The sequence below is a fragment of the Pan paniscus genome, chromosome 13 (genome assembly GCF_029289425.2).
Source record: "Pan paniscus chromosome 13, NHGRI_mPanPan1-v2.0_pri, whole genome shotgun sequence".
Classification (NCBI taxonomy): domain Eukaryota; kingdom Metazoa; phylum Chordata; class Mammalia; order Primates; family Hominidae; genus Pan; species Pan paniscus.
Genome location: NC_073262.2, coordinates 77123906 through 77148921, shown reverse-complemented (window position 1 = coordinate 77148921; position 25016 = coordinate 77123906). Strand labels below are relative to the sequence as shown.

Genomic DNA, 25016 nt, shown 5'->3' with positions numbered 1-25016 from the left:
GAGGTCTTTGTTTGAGACAGGGTCTTACTCAGGCTGGAGTGCAGTGGTGTGATCATGGCTCACTGCAGAGACCTCCTAGGCTCAGGTGATCCTCCCACCTCAGCCTCCCAGGTAGCTGGAACAACAGGCACGCATGACTAAGCTCAGCTAATTTTTTGTAGAGACTAAGGTTTTGCCATGTTGGCCAGGCTGGTCTGAAACTCCTGGGCTCACACAGTCCACCTGCCTGGGCCTCCCAAAATGCTGGGATTACAGGCGTGAGCTGCTATGACTGACCCCTATAGGGAGGTTTTTACTCTCATTTTACAGTTGAGGAAACAAAGGTTCAGAAAGGCTAAGTAACTTATGAGTTGATAAACCATAAAGCTCAGAATCTGTTTGACTCTCCACTGAACTTCTGCTAGTTTAGTTAAAACTGTTGGTTAAAAAATATTATTGGAATGCCTTGACATGCTCTTGTGGTACAAGTAAGGGCTTATAAGCAGAATGAGTTATTAATACTCTAGGCACTTTTGAAAGTGAACAGAAGACTGGACTAATTTATCACTTTCCTCTTTAGCACTGCCTTTCCAAGTACACACTGTCTTAAGGGCTCCAAATGTTTAACGCCTTTGTTTAATTGTTTACCAGCTCCTTACTTCAAGTATGTGTATCTGTACCAACTGGTAGCTTTCCCAAGATATAATTTGATGCTTATTTGGTAAACTTCAAGTATGTGAGTAGTGTAGGTTTCATGTACTATATTGATCACTGCTATCTAATCCTAGTAGAAAAATACTTGTCCTAATCCAGATTAAATATAAGATTTTCAAATGGTTCAGTTTATACAAGGGTAGCACAGAGAAAATTCCCTTATACCCACGCCAGGTATCAGTTGTTGGTGATCTCTGGGCTGCCATCTAAGTCTTTTTAATGTGATATAGATGTTTGAGGACTTAACCTGAGCATTGTAAATTTCTGGAAGCATGAGCTTTTTACTTTCTACCTTATATCAGTCTACTTTAGATGGTAAACCCAGAATAATCACTTAGAAATTGGCTATTGTTGGCTGAGCATGGTGGCTCACACCTATAATCCCAGAATTTTGGGAGGCCGAGGCGGGCAGATCACCTGAGGTTGGGAGTTTGAGACGAACCTGACCAACATGGAGAAACCCTGTCTCTACTAAAAATTCAAAATTAGCCGGGCGTGGTGGTGCATGCCTGTAATCCCAGCTACTCGGGAAGGCTAAGGCAGGAGAATCTCTTGAACCCGGGAGGCGGAGGTTGAGGTGAGCCGCAATCACGCCATTGCACTCCAGCCTGGGCAACAAGAACAAAACTCCATCTGAAAAAAAAAAGAAAAAGAAATTGGCAATTGTCGTCATTTTAATTTCAAGATAGTAATAAAAGCTGATTAGCTTTAGAGTTATCCAGACCTCATGTTCATTGTGTTCCTGGCAGCAAGAGGGGGTCTGATAATTATTGTACTATTCGTGTTTTGAATTTGTTCCATGCTTTAGCATTTTCTGAACCTCTTTAGAACATTTTACAAAACATTTTGTATTTTTTAACATTTCATGAACACCTTTAGACATATTTTGTGTTCTTGGTTCTGTTGCTGTAGTGGAAAACTTATAATACTTTATCATTCAGAAAACAACAAAAAAATTCTGTCTGTAAACTAAATAGTGCCTGAAAGGGAACATTGATCCAATGAAAGGGTAAAAGGTTTATTTAAGTATAAGTTATTATAGTTATTCATTAAAAAAATTTTTTTTTCTGTCTCGTGCGTGCCAGGTACTGTCCTAGATGTTAAAGACACAACATTGAGCAAAAACATGCATAGTCCCTGCTTCCGTGACACTTGAGTGAACTGAATGTGCAAAGTCCCTGTGGCACAGAGTCCCTGGGGCCAGTGTGTGTGGCGGGTATAGAAGGAGCTAAAGGTATATTGGTGGGAGGTCGTCATTTTTTTCTCTCTCTCATATTCTACCAAAAGTTATATTTAACTTCCGTTAAGTAATTACTCTGTTCCAGATGTGATTATAAAGTCTTCAGTGGAATAATCGCAAGTTCCCGTGTAGTAGGTATTACTATTATTGCCATTTTACAGGTGAAGAAGGTGAGACACAGAAAAGTTAAAGTTAATTCGTTCAGGTCGGGCACGGTGGCTCATGCCTGTAATCCCAGCACTGTGGGATGCTGAGGCAGGCAGATCACCTGAGGTCAGGAGTTCAAAACCAGCCTAAGCAACATGTCTCTACAAAAATACAAAAATTAGCCGGGCATGGTGGCACACGAATCACTTGAACCCAGGAGACAGAGGTTGCACTGAGCTGAGATTGCACCACTGCACTCCAGCCTGGGAGACAGAGCAAGACCCTGTCTTTAGGAAAGAAAGTTATTGGTTTAAAGTTGATTAGTAGTTCTCTACTATACCCTTCTTCCCATCCTATACTCAAATATGACCACGGGCTGGAAAGGACTCTGGTCCCTGGGTGACTCCTCAATGTAGCCTTGAGAACTTCTGAAATTTCCAGAGAATTTGGATGCATGGGGACATTCAGCGGAGACTATGTGTGCCCAATGCCCTTATCCACCAGGCGGAGCTCAACTGATGGAGAGAATCACTGGAGAGAACCACAGGGCATCACTGCAGCTCTAATATTTGTGGATCTTATTTTACTCATGTCTAATACTGAATATAGAACTTAGCAACATAAATATTTTGAGCTGACCTGCCTTTGAGAGTGAAGCAATTATTGTTAGCAACCCCCCACTTTTTTTTTCCATTGTATTTTCCCTGATGGTATGTATATTTCTTTGGCCATTGAATAAGTAAATAAATCTAGGGGTATGTATATTTATTTGGCCATTTAATAAGTAAATAAATCTAGGTTTGCCAGTGTATTATTTCAACTAGAATTCTTGTTGATGGCCATACTGAATCTTTCTTCCTTTCTTTCCAGAGATCTGGTTGGAGTTGGAGGGTGAGAGAAAATGAATTCTAATTTACCTGCAGAGAACTTAACCATTGCAGTCAATATGACCAAGACTTTGCCTACAGCAGTAACGCATGGATTTAATTCCACTAATGACTCACCTTCAATGTCAATTACAAGGCTTTTTCCAGCCTTACTGGAATGCTTTGGCATTGTCCTTTGTGGCTACATAGCAGGAAGGGCCAATGTCATAACATCAACCCAGGCCAAAGGACTAGGAAATTTTGTCTCCAGATTTGCACTTCCAGCTTTATTATTCAAAAACATGGTTGTACTTAATTTTTCCAATGTGGACTGGTCCTTCCTATATAGTATCTTAATTGCCAAAGCTTCTGTATTTTTCATTGTATGTGTATTAACCTTATTGGTTGCCAGTCCTGATAGTCGATTTAGCAAAGCTGGACTATTCCCTATTTTTGCTACACAAAGTAATGACTTTGCATTGGGATACCCTATAGGTAAGTTATTTTTTATTTTTCAAGTGTTTAAAAAATTCAATTTTAATTTATTTAGGCATTTGTTAGTAACAGATTCTTACTCTCATATCTAAGAAGTTTTTCATTTTTTTCTCAAATATGTCTTAGGATGAATCATAGTTTTTCCTAAACTTCAGAGTTTGAGGATCCTTTAAACATCTACCTAAAATAAATGGTCATATTCAAATAACCACTGTGAACAGTCCTAATTGTATTTTTTTCTTCCCGGTAAGCACATATGAAAGAAGCTTAATTTTTAGAAAGGATCCAATTGTGATTTAAATTATGTTAAAAAAGTAGATTTATGTCTATATAAAAATAGTTATTATTAAGTGTTTGTGAAAGGAATTTATTTTTCCTACCATCTAGAATATGTATTATTTTATATCAGAAATTGTTCTGGGGCCAGATGTGGCTCACACCTATAATCCCAGCACTTTGGGAGGCCGAGGGGGGCAGATCACTTGAGCCTAGGAGTTCGAGACCAGCCTGGGCAACAGGGTGAAACCTCGTCTGTATAAAAAAATAACAACAAAAAAAAATTAGTCAGCTGTGGTGGCACAGGGCTGTCGTCCCAGCTACCCAAGAGGCTGAGGCGGGAGGATTGCTTGAGCCCAGGAGGCAGAGGTTGCAGTGGGTCAATATTATACCACTGTACTCCAGCCTGGGTGACAGAGTGAGACCCTGTCTAAAATTTAAAAAAAAAAATTGTTTTTGAGCTTGTTATTCAAAATTTTAATGTATTTTAGTTGCAGTTAATTTCTTGTTTAAGAAAAAAAATGGTGAGAGCTTTTTTACCTTTCTAACTTTTCCTTTTTTATGTTTCTGACTCTTTCAGCAGCCTAATTTTATGTTTCTATGTGTATATGTTTTACTAATGAAACAGTAAACGTACCAGTTTGGGATATTGACATATCTTGAAAGGAAACATTCTATATTTCAGAACACTCTGTCACCAAGAAAATGTATATTTTAAATTACTTTTTTATATTTTAAATTAAAGTTATATATACTTTGATCATCTATCAAGTATGAGGACTTGAATATTACAGATATATTCATTCATTCATTCATTCATTCACTCACTCACTCATAAGGAACTGTTTCGTGCCAGTGGCTGTGCTGACTGTTGGGATTATAGCTGTGAACAAAGTTATTGCACATATTAAATTTATATTGTAATGGGAGAATAATAAAATTAAAATCATGTCAGGTGGTGACAAGGGCCATAAAAATAAAGTCACGTAGAAGGATAGGAATGTGGAGGTGCTATTTGAGGTAGGGTGGTCAATGAAGGCCTCTCTGATGATATGTCTTCTGAGCAGAGACTTGAGCCTATTGAAGGATGCAATTGAAATCTACAATTAACTTTCAAGTTTCTTATCTAGCAGTTTTATCCTTTCCCCTCAAACCCCAACTTATTTCACTGCTGGTACCAAAAAGATTCTATTTAACTATACTTTTCACTTCTGTCTCTACTTTTGACTTTCCTCTATCTTGTTACCAGAAAGAGAGAAACACCTAAGAAGTTAAATAACTGTCAGTAAAGCTGGAGGTTTAAGAGACAGGAAAAACTGGGCTCATAGATAATTGAGCTATAAATAGTCAGAAACTAGATAGGTGTTCCTTTAAGGTTATTGAATTTCAAAAGGAAATAAAGACTTTTGGAAAGAAAACAGCAAGGAGTTAACATGTTTGTCCATTTCCTCAGGAGAATTAATAAGGTAAATTTCTCAAGGTATTTATGGTATAAGGACCTTAGAACTGACTCGGCACCACAGTGTTAAATATCTGACAAATATTATGTATCTTTAGACATAAACTAGAAGTATATAGTTTCATGCTCCCATAGATTAGTGAGCCGATAATGAAATAGAGCTAACATTTCTAACTATGTAGTTTACAGAGTACTTTCTTATATACTTATCTCATTTGGGTAGGGCAGATATTTTTATCCTCATTTTCAAATAAGGAAACTGGCTTACAGAGATTTAATTATTTTATCCCAGGTCATACAACTAGCAGGTGACTGATACCCAAACCTAGGTCTTCTGGTTGCAAATCCTGGGCATTCTCTTATGCCATGCAGTTACATAATGTGCCAGTTCAATTTTCAGAAGACCCAACCAGCCTTGTAATATACTAGTTCCAGAAAAAATCAAAGGGTTTTTTTCCTCTAAAATATTCCATAAAATGAGTAGTAGTGGAAAAAGACCTATTAGAATAGTTAATCTATTGTCATATTGAGGCAGACTTTCCAAATAAAAAATGTAATCAGCCATTTTATCACTGCTTTTCTTATGTCCCACATTAAATCAGTGAATCTGGTAATAATCATGTTTCTAGCCGTGTGCCAGCCCAAATTTCCCTGATGGTTGTTTGTTGATTTCGAGGTATAATTTTTGTTTTTATGTTTTTGTTTTTTTAAATCACAATAACAAAAGCTCTTGTAATATTAAGTTGTAGAATATAACTTTGCTAAAAACCAATATATTAGACAAGTGCTTTCTCATATATCTAGACGTTGGAAGGTGTGATGTAGAACTAGTAGGGGTGAGTATCTGCTGCCTGATGAGGTAACTTATTACTGCTGCTGTGCCCATCTGCCTTCTGGCCTTGTTCTCGGTGAACAGAGAATACTGTCCCCAGAGAGAAGACCTTTCTGTCTTTTGTTTCCTGGCCTCTCCAAGGAATTCCCACTCTCTTGCTCACAGACAAGCATCGATCATGGGTTATAAGAAATGTCCTTTTTAAGACTGCATTTGTTCCACATCTGTCCAATTTACAGGTAACACAGGAAATGCTGGCAAGGAGAAGACATATAAGTTAATGAACAAAGAAAAAAGATAGTTACGTTTTCTTTCGCTACATACTATGACAACTATAACAGTCTATGACATTACATTAAAACGAGGTATTATTACTCCAGTAACAGAATAGTGCATGTTGCAACTAAAAAAGAAGGCTGGACATGGTGGCTCATGCCTGTAATCCCAACATTTTGGAAGGCTGAGACAGAGGGATTCCTTAAGTCCAGGAGTTTGAGACCATCCTGGACAACATAGTGAAAACCCTGTCTCTACAACAACAACAGCAAAATTAGCCAGGTGTGGTACAAGCCTGTAGTTCCAGCTACTTGGGAGGCTGAGCCAGGAGATCTGTTGAGCCTAGGAGTTCAAGGCCACAGATGGCTACTGTACTCCAGCCTGGGTGACAGTGAGACCCTGTCTCTCAAAAAATAAAAATAAAAGAAGCTCACTGTGTTTTAGAGCAATTCTTTTCTAAAGTACTTTTAAAAATCCAAGTATGAGAAGAAACTAAGAATCTCCCGTGGCAAAATGTTGATTTCAGCATATCAGAATGGTTCCCTGCCTCTGTCATTAAAAGATACTAATAGAGCATAGTTAAGTCCTATAATTTATTCTTCAAACAATGCTGATAGCATAAGTACTCTGACTAATCATAATTATGGTCTAGTGCTTGAGCTGTAAACAGAAAGGAAATGAAGCATTTAACTATATGCCATTACATAATAGAATGATTTTATCTGGGTCTTTGTGTTATATGCTAGGGATTGAAACCCTGCAGGAATCAAAATAGGAAGCACAGTGGGTGGCTAATTTTGTCTCTTAGTTCTTCAAAGCTATATAATAACTCCTCATAATGGGATTCTCCCCGCCCTCCAAGAGCCTTATTTATAAGCATTAATTAATTAGAACTTAAAAGTTGATAAAATGATTGTAAACCTAATTTTAGTTACTATACTATACCGTACTGCTTTCATGTATATTTTTTCAGGTTTTAAAAACCATCTTCAGATTGATAGCAAAAAAAAGCACTGCCAATTTATAGATAAAGATGTAATGTTAATTATGCAAATGAATGGCAGAAAGTAGACTGAAATTCCCATGTTGAACCCTATTCTAGTAATTTAACATGTATTTATTTAATCACAATTTTTCTGTGTGTTCCCTCTAGACTACACTTCTTCTGCCTCTATGCTTGTTCAGCTGACTTAAAATACCTCAATAGTAACCTGCTTTATAAATATTCATAATGTGTAAAATGTAAAAAAAGTTACAAAATTTCCATTAGATTTATTGTATAACATGGTGACGATGGTTAATAACAACATATTCTTGAAAATTGCTGAGAATAGATTTTGTGTTCTCATCAGAAAAAATGATAAATATGTGAGATTATGCATATTTTAATTAGCTTGATTTAGCCATTCCATAATGTATACATATTTTAAAACATTATGTACATTATAAATATATATAATTTATATTTGTCAATTAAAAATAAATTTTTAAAAGTAAAAATAAAGTTTAAAAATGGATATAAAAATGGATTCATTGACAACAATTCAATGTAAAGAGCTGTGTATTAGAAAATACATGTTTACTACATCTGAAACTTTTGACGTTCATTGATGTGTTCGTACCATTCAGCAAGTATTTTCAGATTTTCTCAAGCATTATGCCAGGGACTGAGGGCTATTAAAATGGTGCTTTCAAGGAACTTAGAATTTGTTGAGGTGGCACTAGTATGAAACAAAGTACTACAGAATAGCAGAGGAGGGGAGATTAATGATGTAGGTTGAAGACTTGGTGGGAAATGTAGTGCCAGAGACAGGCCTTAAGTAGTAGGTGAGATTTAGGTAAAAAAAAGAGATATTAAGAAGTTAGGGGGTGATGGTATGAACAGCATAAAGAACTACTAATTATGAATGTGGTGGTTGTCTCGTATAACTGTTATTAAACTGGCTGATGGAGTCTTTGCATTAAGGATGGGGTGGATAAGCAAGGGGCCAGTTGTGGAGACTGGACTGTGGATGTTAAAAGAAAGGTTTTTTTTTGTTTTGTTTTTTGAGACAGAGTCTCACTCTGTTGCCCAGGCTGTAATGCAATGGTGCAGTCTTGGCTCACTGCAATCTCCGCCTCCCAGGTTCAAGCAATTATCCTGCCTCAGCCTCCCAAGTAGCTGGGACTACGGGAGTGCACCACCACATCCGGCTAATTTTTGTATTTTTAGTAGAGATGGGGTTTCACCGTGTTGGCCAGGCTCTTCTTGAACTCCTGACCTCATGATCTGCCTGCCTTGGCCTCCCAAAGTGCTGGGATTACAGGCGTGAGCCACCATGCCTGGTAAAAGAAAGGTTTTGTAGCTGTTTCTGTGGGCAGTGAGAACCGTGAGAAAATCTTACCTTTTGAAAGTTTAGATTTAGATGGTACTGTTAGCTGTGAATAAAATGGATGAAGAAGGTGGTTGAGAAAATCCAAGAGAATGTTGGTTGGTAAACACATGAAGTAATCTAATTTTGAGATTTTTGACTAATAATTGTAGTAGCAATCAAGAGGAGAACATCCTTCCAAAGAAGAAAGAAAGTACGTGGTGAATGGCCAAATATAAAAACTGTTGCTTAAATTTGCACTGAGTTCTTAAAACAATGTAAAGTTCATTATGCGGTAGTGATTAAATGCTAGTGTGCCAGGAAAGTAAATTTCTGGAAAAAGGCATTAATATAAGGGGCTTTGAGTAGATCACAGAACTGTATAGCTGTGTTGTCAAAGGAAAACATGTTATGCATCTTATTGTTGTGGCTGGTTAGGAAAAATTCTGATACTCAGATGAAAACGTAAGACTTTTCGAAAATATTTGCTCTATTATAAAAGTTGGTGGGCAGGTATGAACATCTTTCTCTTGAGATAAAATATCTCAAGAGAATCAGAAATATAATTATCTAAAAATAGTTATCAAAAGTGCTGCTTTTTGTTTAAAAGATGAAGCCTTATGAAACCTGAAAGAAAACCACTAACTTATATAAGTAGCATATCTAATTTGGAAACCAGTGGAAAGAACTTATAAAGTTTTATGTAATCAAATATTTTTTAGCCACTGCTTCATTTTGGAGATATTATAGATCTTGAATTTACTTAGCTGAGAAAATGGGGATTGAATCTGTTAAAAAAAAAAACAGGTTTTAGCTTTTAGGAAAAAGGTGACCTTCTACAGGTTGCATAATCTAGTTATATAACTTTAATGGGACATGTGCATGACATTAACTGAACTTACATATCCTGAGTAAGTAAACAAGTGTATTTTCCTACCTATATCATTTTATCTTAGTGTAAATTGAGAAACCTAATCTTTTACATGTTTTCACATTTGCCTCTCTCCTTGTGAGCGATTGTGGCTGTTCTTTTTTATCTTTCTCAACTTCAAATCAATTATAAATCAGCCTTTATTTGCATTAGATTGTATAATTTCGGGACCCATTGCCAAAAATGTGCTAGAGACCAGTTGTTTACTGAAAGGCCCTAAGTTGCTCTAATAAACTAAAGACTAGGTCACCAACCCTCACGTCTACCAGGAAACTGCTAGAAGTCTGATCCCACTCACTCACCTCCCTCATGAGATTAAAAAAAAAAAAATCTTATGCAGTGGTTAAGTCCTAAAGTCATCTTGTATATTCAAACTCTTGAAAATGCCCACCAAATACAGCACACATACTTTGTCTATATTGTACCATTTTTCATAAGTCTAACACAGCCAGATTTTTTTAGCTAGCATTGTTCTTCAATGAACAGCAGTTGAAATAATTTGTTTGCGCTTGGAAACATGCTATGGGGGGTGGGGGGAAATGAAGCTTTTGTTTTCCCAAGAGGGTATGGTTGAATTTATGTTAACTAAATGTGCATTGATGTGACTCTACTGTATTTCCCTCCCAAACACTGTAAGATCCACCTTTCTATCTCTACTCCTTAAGTATCGCCACTGGTCTTCTTTGAAGGCATTCATTCCTTTTCATTCCTCTCAAATGGAGGTTGTTCATTTTCCCATTGCCAGCACACCACATGAGCAGTGGAAGGTAGGACTGGCATCCCCACAGCTACTGTGGACCATTGCTAGACCATCCCTCTGCTCTGCTGTTAAAAACTGCTTTGAGGTTCATGCTTTCCGGCTAGACCACTGATCCTCTCTGCTGTTACCTGCTGACCTCATTCTAGGCATTCCCTCTCATTTACCTTTATCCCAAGTTTTGTCATTGTCTTGTGAACTACCATGAAATTCTCTGCCCTGTCATTTCCTTGACCTCCTCTTCTCCAGTGATGTTTTCCTTTACTCCATTTCAGCCACTAAGTCCCATAGCCACATCCTGGACCTTGTCATCTGGAAAATATTTAACTGAGTAGCTCATTAGCTGTTTTACTCTGAACTCCCGCACTTCCAACTGCCCCTAATTCCTAGAGGCCTCCAAACATCTCCCATCTTCATTTCTTTTCTTACACAGCTTGGATTCCACATCCGTGCTCCTTTTTAGTTCCTGAAATAACTCCTACTCTCTCCTCAACCCTCTGTGATCTGACTTCTGTCTCTTACCACTCCAGTAAAACTGTTCTCTCCATGGATACCAATAAACACATTTTTGCTATTACTACTTAAATGTTTAGTTTGTCCCTAGATTTTTACTTTGAATTGTTTCTTCTAAAAATTCTACAATTCTGCTCATTTTTGGAGACTAATTTTAACCCTTAGATGGTAAAAATTAGTGAGGTTTAAAAATAATGTGTAAACTTGGTTATCATTTTATAAGCTATATGATATTTATCACGTTTTTCTTTTTTCAGCTTTATTACTAAAATGTACTTTTCCAAAATAGGCTATTTGGGTCATTTTGAAAATTTTAGATTTATCATTGCTATAAAGTACAGAAAATGTTATATACATAACATATATCTGTATTTCTGTGGTCATCATTTAAAAATCAATATTCTTGTTTTGCAGTTGAAGCTTTATATCAAACTACATACCCAGAATATCTCCAGTACATTTATTTGGTGGCACCAATATCTCTTATGATGTTAAACCCTATAGGGTTTATTTTCTGTGAAATCCAAAAGTGGAAAGACACTCAAAATGCTTCTCAAAATAAAATAAAAATTGTGGGACTCGGACTCCTGCGTGTATTACAGAACCCAATAGTATTTATGGTCTTCATTGGCATCGCCTTCAATTTTATTCTTGATCGAAAGGTACCTGTATATGTCGAAAATTTTCTTGATGGACTTGGAAATTCTTTTTCTGGATCAGCCCTATTTTATCTTGGTCTCACGATGGTGGGAAAAATAAAGAGACTGAAGAAGTCGGCATTTGTAGTACTAATTCTTCTCATCACAGCTAAACTGTAAGCATCACTTATTTAACTTGAGAATTGTACTTTTTGAAAGCCGTATTTAGCCAATTCATCAGGGGTATGTCTGCAACCATTTTCCCCTTTGAATATTAATAACCCCTCCTTGTAGAATAGTTGTGAGATAAAGGAAAATGTGATGGTGTATTGTGGAAAGTCATTTCCTTATTCCCAGTAGCTTATTCTTTCCATCTTACTGTCAGAGGATAAAGATGATGGGTTTCCCTTCAGCTTTTACATAAAGTTTACTCAGTATCTCCTCATGTCCCAGTTTGACAGTATTTTCAAATAAATTTTGCAGCATTTCTGACTTTTCCAAATCCATAAAGACCCTAAAGACAAAAGCATCTTAGTGATAACCAGAACAATAATTTCTAATACAAACTTTTTTTCATGAATTTGGGAAAAGTATTTTGTAGTTCTGAGGTTGGCCAAATTTTCTAAATACAGCCAAGTCAATATGAATGATTATTATCAGCCATATGATCCTGGCTTGCCAAATGAAAAGTGCTCATCAACTTCTTTTTTGTTGTTGTTGTTTTTGTTTTTGTTTGAAACAGAGTCTTGCTCTGTCAACTAGACTGGAGTGCAGTCATGCAATCTTGGCTCACTGCAACCTCCACCTCGTAGGTTCAAGCTATTCTCCTGCCTCAGCCTCCCAAGTAGCTGGGATTACAGGTGCCTGCCACCACACCTGGCTGATTTTTATATTTTTAGTAGAGACGGGATTTCACCATGTTGGTCAGACTGGTCTCAAACTCCTGACCTCAGGTGATCCATCCACCTCGGCCTCCCAAAGTGCTGGGATTACAGGCATGAGCCACCGTGCCCAGCCTCAACTTCTTAGTTAATAGTTCTTCAGCTTACTTGGTCCATTAGCCATGGAGTTCTACTTGATGGTGCAGGTGACATAATTTTACTGCAAGATTATCCCAAAGTACTTGAGGCATACTTAACTATGGAATTCCCCTCATGTATAGACAGTTATATTCATGAGACCAGTACAACATAATCTACTGTTTTCATAATAATAAAAATGAATATAAGTACTGAAAATTATTTATGGCGATGTTATGCTCTTCAGAAACAAAGTATTAGTATTGTGGAAGTAATAAGTATAGTTTTAACAATAATGGTATTATCAACTTTTGCTTATAAGTAGAATTTAAATATTCTAATTTTAAAGATGGGGGATCTTTGATACTTAATTAGATATTTAAGTTTTTTAATTAAAAAAGTACAGATCAAAGTAGTTCTTTACTCCATCCCAGAGGGCCTTGCTAGGTGCTGCTGTGAAAATGTTAACAATCTTGGTCTTGCTGATTTTAAAGGAGAGCCCTATTTGCTCAACTACTGTGGATTTGCTCATTCTATGAAATCCTGAAAAATTTGTTTAATAATTGACTCTTCAACAGGTCTGCATTTCACTAGTTTTCTGCTCCATCTCAGTTGTTTTAGTTCCTTTGCTAATTTTTTTTTTTTTTTTTTTTTACAAAGATGAAGAGCTACTTGAAGATACCTATTTTTCTACAGGATTTTGGAATCTTTTTTTTTTTTTTGAGACAGAGTCTTGCTCTGTCACCCAGGCTGGAGTACAATGGCATGATCTCAGCTCGTTGCACCTCCACCTCCTGGGTTCAAGCAGTTCTCCAGCCTCAGCCTCCCGAGTAGCTGGGATTACAGGCATGTGCCATCATGCCCGGCTAATTTTTTGTATCTTTAGTAGAGATGGGGTTTCACCATGTTAGCCAGGCTGGTCTTCAACTCCTGACCTGAACTCGTGATCCACCTGCCTCAGCCTCCCAAAGTGCTGGGATTACAGGCTTGAGCCACCATGCCGGCAGGATTTTAGAATCTTATTAAGCAATGTTGTTATTAACTGAACCATTTCAACCCCTAATCATGATAAAGTTCAGCTTTTTTTTTTTTTTTCAACACAGGAGTTTCTGTCTCTCTAGAATACTTTGAAAGAAAGAAAAAGAGTTTAGTGATTCTCTTGAAAGAAGTTTTTATGCAGATTGTCAACCTTCTTTCTTTCTTTGAACATTTCAGTAAACTGATAGAGGAAGCAAGAAAGTAGCTAGAATTGCAACTTTTACCATCTTTTGGCAAAAAACAAAAATTATTTGTAGAACCAAAAACATCTTTTTTTCCCTCCTAATCCCTGATGTGTGAGGTATTTCCAGAATATTGTTACACTTTAAATGGCTCCAAGTTGAATTCTTGATTTTTTCAACAAAATGTGCCCAGGTAGACATGCACAGAATATGTGCATGCAAATAGACATACCTTCTGGGCAGGAGAACCTGATGCCAAATTCACCAGAGCAGCCTGCTACTGGGGACAACCATGCTTTGATATCAGGTAAATGATGTTTTTCTTTTTTCTTCAGTCTGGTGCTGCCACTTCTGTGCAGAGAAATGGTGGAACTCTTGGACAAGGGCGACAGTGTGGTGAACCATACAAGTTTATCAAATTATGCATTTCTGTATGGTGTCTTTCCTGTAGCACCAGGAGTGGCTATCTTTGCAACACAGTTCAACATGGAAGTAGAAATTGTATGTATATAGTACTTTCTAAGTTTGATGGTGTGTTTAGTAGAAAAAAATTTTTAAATTCATTTCAAATTTTTTAAAATTCTTTTTTAAAAATGAAAAAATAGAGACGACGGGGGTCTCACTATGTTGCCCCAGGCTGGTTTCAAACTCCTGCCTTCTGCCTTGGCCTCCCAAAGTGCTGGGATTACAGGCATGAGCCACCGTGCCCAGCCCATTTTAATTTCTAAACATAGAAAGCAATGTTGTTTTTTATGAGGTCCAGCACTTTGGGAGGCTGAGGTGGGCAGATCACTTGAGGCCAGGAGTTTGAGACCAGCCTGGCCAACATGGCGAAACCCTGTCTCTACTAAAAATACAAACATTAGCTGGGTGTGGTGGTAGTTGCCTGTAATCCCAGCTACTTGGGTGGCTGAGGCACAAGATTTGTTTGAACCCAGGAGGCAGAGGTTGCAGTGAGTTAAGATTGCACCACTGCCCTCCAGCCTGGGTGACAGAGCAAGCAGCATTGTTTTTTATGAGAATTTGATGCCTATAAGCTATCTCATTATAAGAAATAGGCATCATGTAACATAATGTAACAACAGTCATTTAATCTGGGGTCTTTAGTCAGCCATGACTTTTTTAAATCAGTTTTTTTAGTTTTAACTATTTTATTTCTGTACTTAGACTGAAACCTAAAAATTATTTACAGAAAGGTAACTTTGAAATTTTGAAGAAAAAAATGCCTATTTTATCATTGATAATTTCAAGCACCAGATGCAAAATACCGCATAACTGCAGCAGATAGCTAAAATCAATTGACACCAAATTATTAAGTGTCTAAATGTATTGTAAATGGTATCTACAGCATCAGAGTAAATGATTTTTAAATATAATACAAAGGAACTAAGTTGTTTAATGGAGGTCAATTCTGTTATTTAATCTGTAAAATAAATATTTGCATGGTAATTTTCTTTTTTTGAATTCCTTTTCTTTTTTGCCGCATAGTTTGTGAAACAGGTTTATTTATATCATTGCTACAGTTTATTTTCTAGAACTTAGAGGATAACTAACCATCAACAGTAAATTTCTAGTATTTATTATGCGTAAATATAAATTAAGCATAGATTAGAAGAGGAACCAAGGTAACTCAATTGTATTTTGTATTAAGGATTCTCAGAAAGGGGAAGTATGGTATTGGATAACATGCTGGATTTTATAATGTCTTTACTGTGTCTCATTTTTATTTTAGAATGCTTTAGTGTGCCGTGGTTATTTAAAGTTTAAAATACTGTTTAATTGAGATTGTAACTCCTCCGTTTGATTTCATTTTTGCAGATAACCTCAGGGATGGTGATAAGCACGTTTGTGTCTGCTCCCATCATGTATGTTTCTGCCTGGTTACTGACCTTTCCCACTATGGACCCTAAGCCATTGGCATATGCCATCCAGAATGTTAGTTTTGATATAAGTATTGTCAGCCTGATCTCCTTGGTAAGTACGTTGCATCCCAAAATGAATGGAAACCACAGAATGAGTTTTGAGAATAGATTGTTAATAGAAGGGATTTAAAAATCTAGTTTCTTATGAAATAAAGAAAGCTAAAGCCTGCCCATAAAATATAATGTCAGCCTTCTGATTAACTGAGTTTTGTTTTTCTATTTGGGAGTTAGAGTTCTATAGCAGACAAGACATGAGATTTAGTCAGACCTGGATTTTATTCCTGGCCCTCTCACAAACTAGCTGTATGCCTCTGTGGAGTTACCTTAACCTCTCTAAATTTCTGTTTTCCAGCATAAAATAATGACAATAATTTCACATATTTCCATGGGTTTTTTAAGGGATTACATGAAATAATATATGTGAAAAGCATTCTGCAAATGATGAATCACTATAGAATTCCTAGCTGTTCTAGAATCATGGGGTCAGAAGGTATCTTTGAGTTCAAGTCCAACCGCCTATTTAATGTTAATGAAACTTTTGGTTACTTCTCAAACTGAATATATCTAACTAAAATTAAATAATTAAGTATATGACAGCTAGAGTATCTTACAGATCAAATGGCCTATTGAATTCATGTTAGTAAAACTACAGATATTCTGGCTGAAAAAAAAGACAATGTGTACAGTTAATGGAGGTGGGGGTGAATACGTATATTGGTAACAAATAAATGTGTGATTAATTTTAAAGAAATTCCACCTCTGTCACATGTTCTTAAAATCTACTACACCCATTCATAACAGGGCAGTTTGGGGAAAGAGACCATATACATTTCAGTTGGCAATGAGGAAAGAAGGAAGTCAGCCAGGATACTTACCTGGCCACTACGTAGGTAGAATGGAAACCCAATCCTTTAAAATATGAGGAATGTGATCTGGCACCGTGGCTCATGCCTGTAATCCCAACACTTTGGGTGGCAGAGGCAGGCAGATCACTTGAGGCCAGGAGTTCGAGATCAGCCTGGCCAACATGGAGAATCCCCATCTCTACTAAAAATATAAAATTAGTCAGGCATGGTGGTATGCATCTGTAATCCCAGCTACCTGGGTGGCTGAGGCACAAGAGTCACTTGAGTCTGGGAGGCAGAGGTTTCAGTGAGCCGAGATCGCACCACTGCACTTCAGTGAGACTGTGTCTCACACACACACAAAGAATAAAAAATGAAGAATGTAAGATGATTAATCTTAAAGGTGGGTGGTATGTGTTGTTTGAAGTAAAACAGCCTGGCATTTGGATACCCCATGAGACAATATGGTGGAAATAGAAAAGGAAAAAAACTTAGAATAGTGCATTATTATAACTATCTCCCACTAAAGCTCCTTCCCTGAATAGTTGTCTGTGACCCTGTGTCCCACCCCAGACACGGAAGGTAGGCATAGTTAGAACATGGCCCTGGTCAAGGGATTAGTTCTTTTTTGTTGAGACAGAGTCTCCCTCTGTTGCCCAGGCTGGAGTGCAGTGGTATGATCTTGGCTTGGCTCACTGCAACTTCTCCCTCCTGGGTTCAAGCAGTTCTCCTCCCTCAGCCTCCCAAGTAGCTGGGATTACAGGCATACACCACCACACCCAGTAGAGGTGGGGTTTCGCCATGTTGGCCAGGCTGGTCTCGAACTCTTAACCTCAAGTGATCCGCCTGTCTGGGCCTCCCAAAATGCTGGGATTACAGGCGTGAGCCACTGCACCTGGCCAAGGCATTAGTTTTTTTTTTGTTTTGCTTTGTTTTGTTTTGTTTTTTGAGACGGAGTCTTGCTCTGTCACCCAGGCTAGAGTGCAGTGGCGCAATCTTGGCTCACTGCAACCTCCACCTCCCAGGTTCAAGCAATTCTTCTGCCTTAGCCTTCTGAATAGCTGGGATTACAGGCGCCCGCCACTGTGCCCAGCTAATTTTTGTATTTTTAGTAGAGACAGGGTTTTGTCATGTTGGCCAGGCTGGTCTCGAACTCCTGACCTCAGGTGATCCACCTGCCTTGGCCTCCCAAAGTGCTAAGATTACAGGAATGAGCCACAATGCCTGGCCACATAAGTTCTTAAAGACCCTGTAATTTTTGGAGAGTTAATTTATTATGGGATCTCTCCATGCTTTTTATTTTACATTGGTTATAATAATTTACCTTTTTGGAACTAGACAGATTAAATAAAATATTGGAAATTCTTTCCAAACCAGGACAAAGAGGGTTATTTAAAGAGGCTAATCATTGTGTTATTTAATAAGTAATTATAAAGATTAAGAAACATGAATAACTTTTGAACCTTTTGTCTTCAAGATCTGGTCTCTGGCTATTCTTCTTTTGAGTAAGAAATATAAACAGCTTCCTCATATGCTTACAACTAATTTACTCATTGCTCAGGTTAGTAAAACTACTGATATTTAGAACTATGTTTTTCTAATGGATTATTCTACTGTAGAGGAGAAAATAACTTTGCTAGGTTTTTCCAGTTATGAAGTCAGAAGTATTACCAAATGCAGTCAATTACAGTTTGATTACAACTAGTATATGCCTAACATATTTAATATTGCAAAATGTCTTAAACTATCTATAGTTGAGGCTAATAATGGCATTTGATGATAACTTTGCATTTTTTAATAGAAACAATTTAATCATTAATAATTGAACTTCTTCACAATCATTTTTCTAATTAATTTTTGCATGTCTCAAATTATAATGGAAAGAACTTTAGCAATTTTAATGTAAGCCATTACTAAATACAGGTATAAAATTAATATTTAGAATGTAGTCATCTGTTTCAATTGGATATGTATATTGTCAAAGGCTCTGTTATAAAATGGATTTTTAACATAAAGTTTGAAGTTTTAGTATAAGTAGTGTGTAATGCTTGATAATTATTCACAAAAAATTTTAAACAAATAATTATATTTGCTGTGAATGAAAGATGAATATGGCTGGCTTAATTGGAATTTTCTATTGCAGTATTGAATTATATGGTTTTCTTAGCTATTTACAAAGTCTTTTAATAATTTTTTCCTTAGTCTATTGTCTGTGCTGGAATGATGATATGGAATTTTGTTAAAGAAAAAAATTTTGTTGGACAAATTTTGGTGTTTGTTCTATTGTACAGCTCCCTCTATAGCACCTACCTGTGGACAGGTGAGTTGGATTATGAATGGAAATTGAGATCTGTTCCCCACCCCACCCCATTCCTAATAGCCCTGAGCTTCTAGTGATCTATTTGAAGTCTGGTAGTACAGGATCAAGGCATGCACTGAGGCAGATCAGCCCACCCACAGAGGCCATCGGCAAAGCTGAGTTCTGTTTCCTAATGTACTCTATTCCTGCCTGGGCTTAGAGCCTTCTCCAGTCACATGGTCCTTTTCCCCAGGGCCTGTGGCTCTAGGCTGCTGTCAGTGCTGCTCCCTTTTGGAGACAAGAGGGAAGATACTGAAGGCAGATGGAGAAAGGCAGGAATGGGAAAGATGCGTGAGGTGTGCTCCAGAGCTCACTATCGAGTCCTGCTGAACAGGGAAATTCTGGCTCTGCCTCATGCAAATTACTTAACTTTTGAAGCCTCAGTTTCCTCATTTGTAAAACTAGGTTCAGCACCTTACAGAGTTACTTTGAGGACAAAATGAAATGTGAGCATTTATGTCTGGTACATGGTAGGCATTAAATAAATGGAACTATGTTAGTTATTAAATAGAAGAATTAGAGGTAATAAGAGAAGAAGAAAACTAGGGGAATAAAAAGGCATGGAAATAGAAAAGGACCCAGTGAGAAAGACTGTTTCTCATTTCAGCTGGCTCCAAAAAGGATATTCAAAATGTTGTAGCACATTGCTATTTTGAAATATAATATTTATGTGGATGCATGCATTCTGGTATGTTTGTGAAAAATTCTGTCTGGCTGTTTTGTATTCATCCTACAAATTTGAACCTATAAAATGGCACATGAAAGGAAATAGTAGAATGGTAGGAGGCAGGTGTCAGGAAGTGTCCACAAAGGACGGACCTTTGATTTCATGCCTTCAGGATCAAAAGCAGGTCCCATCTCAGTCAACAGCCTTTTGAAGTGAAGCAACAATGTGGTGAGGAATCATGGAATGAAAAATTCAGCACAAACAGAAGATGGTTTGTGCTTCTTAAAGGCAACTACATCTTGCATAGCATGAGTTTTTATGCAATGTCAAATTAAAAGAGCCTAAAGACTTTATATTTCAAAATATCGATGGACCAACTTGATGTCTAATAACTAGGCTTATTCAGGTTAACTTTATAATCAGAATAAGAGAGCAGCAACTAGATCAATCAATTAAAATGTCCTAAGTCTCTCTGAAACCCCCTTCAAGCATGCACGCCAAAGTCTATTCAAAGAAGTCGTTCTGAATTCCCAAAACCCAATAAAGGTGCCCTTTAACCATCAGAGTATTATGCTATGACAGAATTTTAGACCTGAAAATGTCATTTTAAGTCATCCCATTCGATCATTTTTAGTTCTACTCATTTTCATACCATCCCCACAATTTTTGCCATGTCTGCATACTACTTGTTCTTTTTTCCTTAAAATTGATTTACTTTTTTTTAAACTTTAATCAGTTGAGCCTTATATCAGTAAAATCCCAGGTTTCATTTGCTAATTAGTTTTTTCAAATTTGCATTAAAATAAACATATAACTAGTCAAAACATTTTCACCTTTGTGACACCTATAATCTCTACACCTTAGGAAACACTGGTCTAATTTAAATCCTTCATTTTGCAAACTGAGAAATAGGCCCAAAAAGATAGACTGATTTAGGCAGGAGCTCTCACAGCTTCAGTGAGACATCCAGGGCTAGCTGGATTCTGCCTGTTTGTATATAGTTCTTTTCACAAGGCAGGAGTGATGCACATTAGAATTTTAAAGACTGCCTTTGCTACTGTAACAAAGATGGCACCCTTTTGTGATTGGTTACTTGTTTCCCTGGCACTGCAACTACACAGTGTACAAATGGATTGAGGGAGGAAAAGTGGTAAAGAAAACCAATTCTCAAGGACCTCAATGTCAATTTATATTAAATCTAGCACAGTGTTATTTAATCTGGACAATCTTAAATCTAGGTATGTATTCTTTATATACAGCTGATATGCAATTCTAAAACCAAAGCAAATTCACAGATTCTATTCAAACAAAACTACAAACCCAGTAATTCTAATTAGCAACATTAATTAACACGACAAAGGATCTTGTTTTGCTAATGTAAATCATAGCTTGAAACATAAAATGGAACTCACTGCTATGGCTTTTTTGCCTTGCCTTTACTTCCATATGTGGGGTTTTGACCTTGTTATCTCACTGGTATTCTTTCTTCAAACTACCATTTCATTTGGACTGTGTGTTGTAATATCATTTGGCCTTCACTTGACTCAAACTTAATATAAAACCCATTGTAAGCTCTGGCCAGGCACAGTGGCTCATGCCTGTAATCCCAACACTTTGGGAGATCCAGGCAGGAGGATCGCTTGAGGCCAGTAGTTCGAGACTAGCCTGGGCAATATAGTAAGACCCTCTCTCTATAAAAAATTTGAAAATTAGCTTTGCATGCTGGTACATGCCTCTAGTCCCAGCTACTCAGGAGGCTGAGGCAGGAGGATCCCTTGAGCCCAGAATTTTGAGCAGTAATTGTGCTACTGTACCCCAACCTGGGTAACAAAGTGAGACCCCCATCTCTAAAATAAAATAAAAATAAACCCAATGTAAATTCTGAAATCATGAGACTGCACGTTGGTTGCAAGGTGGATACACAGCTGACTACCATTGAAAAGAAAAAAAAAAGACTTAAAATTTCTCATAGAAATTCCCAGATCCTGAAGAATATGTCTTAGGTACCCTAGGGGTCCACAAATCTGAGTTTGAGAAACTGATTCAAGAAACAAAGAATTTAGCTTGTGTCAAAAGCCTAGGTTTCTAGTCTCACTCTGCCCTCTGCTGGCTGTATGACTTGGGCAAACCCTCATTTCCACATCTAAGGTGCTCATTTAAAAATAGAGGTCCCTTTCAACTTTAAAGTTCTAAGATCCTATAACTATGTAGAACTTATTAAATAAAATGTTACTTGCATACATAATTACATATAAGTTGTAAGGAAAGTTCAAGAACTTCAAAACATTTGTGTTTGTATTAAATTCAGAGTGTGTTTGTATTAAGTGCTATCATTACACTTAGGGCGTTTTCTAAAAACATAACCTGGGTAAGAGTTGCCCATACTTCTTAGCACCAGAAGAGGGGGATGTTTTTATTTTTAGAATTGTCCTGTATTCAATTAAAAAATGTTTTTCAGCTGGGCATAGTGGCTTATGCCTATAATTCCAGAACTTAGGGAGGCCAAGGTAGGTGGATCACTTGAGGCCAGGAGTTCAAGACCAGCATGGGCAACATGGTGAAACCCATCTCTACTAAAAATACAAAATTAGCCTGACATGGTGGTGCACACCTGTAATCCCAGCTATTTGTTTGGCTAAGGCATGAAAATTGCTTGAACCCGGGAAGCAGAGGTTGCAGTGAAGCAAGATCGTGCCACTGAACTCCAGCCTGGGCAACAGAGTAAGACTCTGTCTAAAGAAAAAAAAAAAGTTTTTCAGTTATACTTAGATTCCAAACACATGAATCAAAACAATAAAATGATTAGGGCTTTTGGAAAGAAATACTTCTCCAGACGCAGTGGCTCATGCCTGTCATCCCAGCACTTTGGGAGGCAGAAGTGGGAGGATCCACTGAGCTCAGGAATTCAAGACCAGCTAGGGCAACATAGTGTGACTCTGTCTCTACAAAAAAAAATTCTTATTTAGCCAGGCATGGTGGCATGTGGCTGTGGTCCCAGCTACTCAGGAGGCTGAGGTGGAAGGATCACTTGAACCCTGGAGGTCAAGGCTGCAGGGAGCTGTGATCACACCTCTGCACTCCAGCCTGGGCAACAGAGTGAGACCCTATCCAAAAAACAAACAACAAAAACCAGAGAGAAAATAAAATAAATCCTCACAGATAAAAAGAATTGAGTAAAGAAACAATATATGAGGGAAACAATGAATGATTTTGAATTAAAACTTGCTTCAAAATATTGAGGATAGCATTTATTTAGAAGGAATAAATTCTAAAGCAAAAACTGCACACTACTATGAAATAAGCTTGGTTTAAAAAAATAAAAAGGAAATAAAGTTTCATGAAGTCTGATCAATGTTGAGTAACTGTCTCTCTTTCAATCTTCTTATTCTTAGGCCTTCTAGCAATTTCTTTGTTTCTTTTGAAAAAGCGAGAGAGGGTACAAATTCCTGTTGGAATAATCATAATATCTGGCTGGGGGTAAGTTGGTAGTTCTCTGTTTGCTTACACCTTTCCATATAGACAGTTACTATTCATCCTTTCTTTTTCTCTCCCAATATCCCTTGTGATTACAGAATTCCTGCTCTCCTTGTTGGTGTTCTTTTGATAACTGGAAAACACAATGGAGATAGCATTGACTCAGCCTTCTTTTATGGAAAAGAACAGGTGGGAAGAGTTTACTGGCAGTTCTGTTCTTGAGAATGTCTCTTTTTAGCTCGTTATGTGCCTTGCTAGACTTACATTAAAATTAACTTTGAAAATCTATTTCAATTTATTGCATATCAGATTGGTGATCCTATATCACTTTGTCTCATCTAGAACATGAACATTTTATATGTCTAAGTCCATTTTTAGCTGAAGATTTCTAAATGCTTAAAACTCATTGAATGTTCTTAATCACACTTAGGAATTGTGTTTCCTGTGCTGGAGAAAAGAGTGATTAATTTAAAACCATTTAATAAGTTAGCAGTAATAATAAAGGTCAAATTCTTGACTCTTAATCCTATCATAAATATAAATTTCAGGACAAAACGTATCTAGGAAAAATATTCTTGAAAAGCTATAGAGTAGGTGGCTTGTGGGACCTGCAGAATTCTTTAGGGGTGGAGTCCAAAGATGTGTTTTTAAAAAGCCTCTCCACATAATTTTGATTTCTTACTCTTTTTTTCTGTTTTGCAGTTTTGGATTTTATTGTGTTTTTGTGAGAATAAATAAGATTATACATATAAAAGATTTAGACTAGTCTTGGCATCTGGTTAGTGCTCAGTAAATATTAGCTATAATTATTTTTAATATCATTACCAGAAAAACATCTTAGTGACTGAAGTATGTGTGAATTATATGTGAAAGTGAGCAGAAACAGGAGTAAAGAAAACATCGGAGAGAAATCATTTAGATTCCTTGTAAAGGAAACCAGTCGCTATGTTGGTAACCAATTGTTATACAATGAAAGCATCATCTAAAACCTTGTGTAATTACAAGCAAACCCTAATTTCTCTCCAAGTAACTTACATTCCTTATATACACTTACCTTTTTAAAAGAGCTACTGTTCTAGAGTATTTAAAACTGTGGAGATATATTGTCCATCAAAAATGTGCCCTAAGATGGCCGGGTGCGGTGGCTCACACCTGTAATCCCAGCAGTTTGGGAGGCCGAGGCGGGTGGGTCACGAGATCAGGAGATTGAGACCATCCTGGCTAACACGGTGAAACCCTGTCTCTACTAAAAAATACAAAAAATGAGCTGGGTGTGGTGGTGGGCGCCTGTAGTCCCAGCTACTCGGGAGGCTGAGGCAGGAGAATGGCGTGAACCTGGGAGGAAGAGGTTGCAGTGAGCCGAGATTGTGTCGCTGCACTCCAGCCTGGGCGACAGAGCAAGACTCCATCTCAAAAAAAAAAAAAAAATGTGCCCTAAGATTATCAAGATGAAGTTGTGAAAAGTGGCCTGATATCTTTTGTTCATGTCGGCAGATGATCACCACAGCGGTCACCCTGTTCTGCAGCATCCTGATAGCTGGCATATCCCTCATGTGCATGAACCGGACTGCCCAAGCAGGAAGCTATGAAGGTTTCGATCAGTCTCAGAGCCACAAAGTGGTGGAGCCTGGAAATACTGCTTTTGAGGAGAGTCCAGCACCAATAAATGAACCAGAACTTTTTACAAGCTCTATTCCAGAAACAAGTATGATCTTTTTAATTTTATTTTTATTTATTTGAGACAATCTTGCTCTATCATCCAGGCTGGAGTGCAGTGGCATGATCTCAGCTCACTGCAACCTCCGCCTCCTGTGTTTAAGCGATTCTGCCACCTGAGCCTCCAGAGTAGCTAGGACTACAGGTGCCTGCCACCATGCCCTGCTAATTTTTGTATTTTTAGTAGAGATGGGGTTTTGCCATGTTGCCTAGGCTGGTCTCGACCTGCTGAGCTCAGGCGATTCACCCGCCTCGGCCTCCCACAGTGCTGGGATTACAGGCATGAGCCAGCCTGATCTTTAAATATAAAGAAACTGCTA

At 37.5% G+C, this 25016-nt stretch overlaps 1 protein-coding gene across 3 annotated transcripts in view; it reads left to right on the top strand.

Annotated features, from left to right (window-relative positions):
- GPR155 (G protein-coupled receptor 155) overlaps nt 1-25016 on the top strand; it is a 52266-nt gene that overhangs the window by 2189 nt on the left and 25061 nt on the right. For 2 of the 3 annotated variants that reach the window (XM_003824238.5, XM_034954533.3), the window contains exons 2-10: nt 2951-3441; nt 11251-11650; nt 14049-14214; nt 15532-15687; nt 17958-18041; nt 18683-18800; nt 22899-22983; nt 23079-23169; nt 24475-24685. In XM_003824238.5, coding sequence (XP_003824286.1) covers nt 2982-3441; nt 11251-11650; nt 14049-14214; nt 15532-15687; nt 17958-18041; nt 18683-18800; nt 22899-22983; nt 23079-23169; nt 24475-24685 — 1771 coding nt within the window. In that variant the 5' untranslated portion in view covers nt 2951-2981. Of the gene's footprint in view, nt 1-1778; nt 1928-2950; nt 3442-11250; nt 11651-14048; nt 14215-15531; nt 15688-17957; nt 18042-18682; nt 18801-22898; nt 22984-23078; nt 23170-24474; nt 24686-25016 lie in introns of all 3 variants that reach the window. The other variant, XM_034954532.3, reaches the window with a different exon arrangement.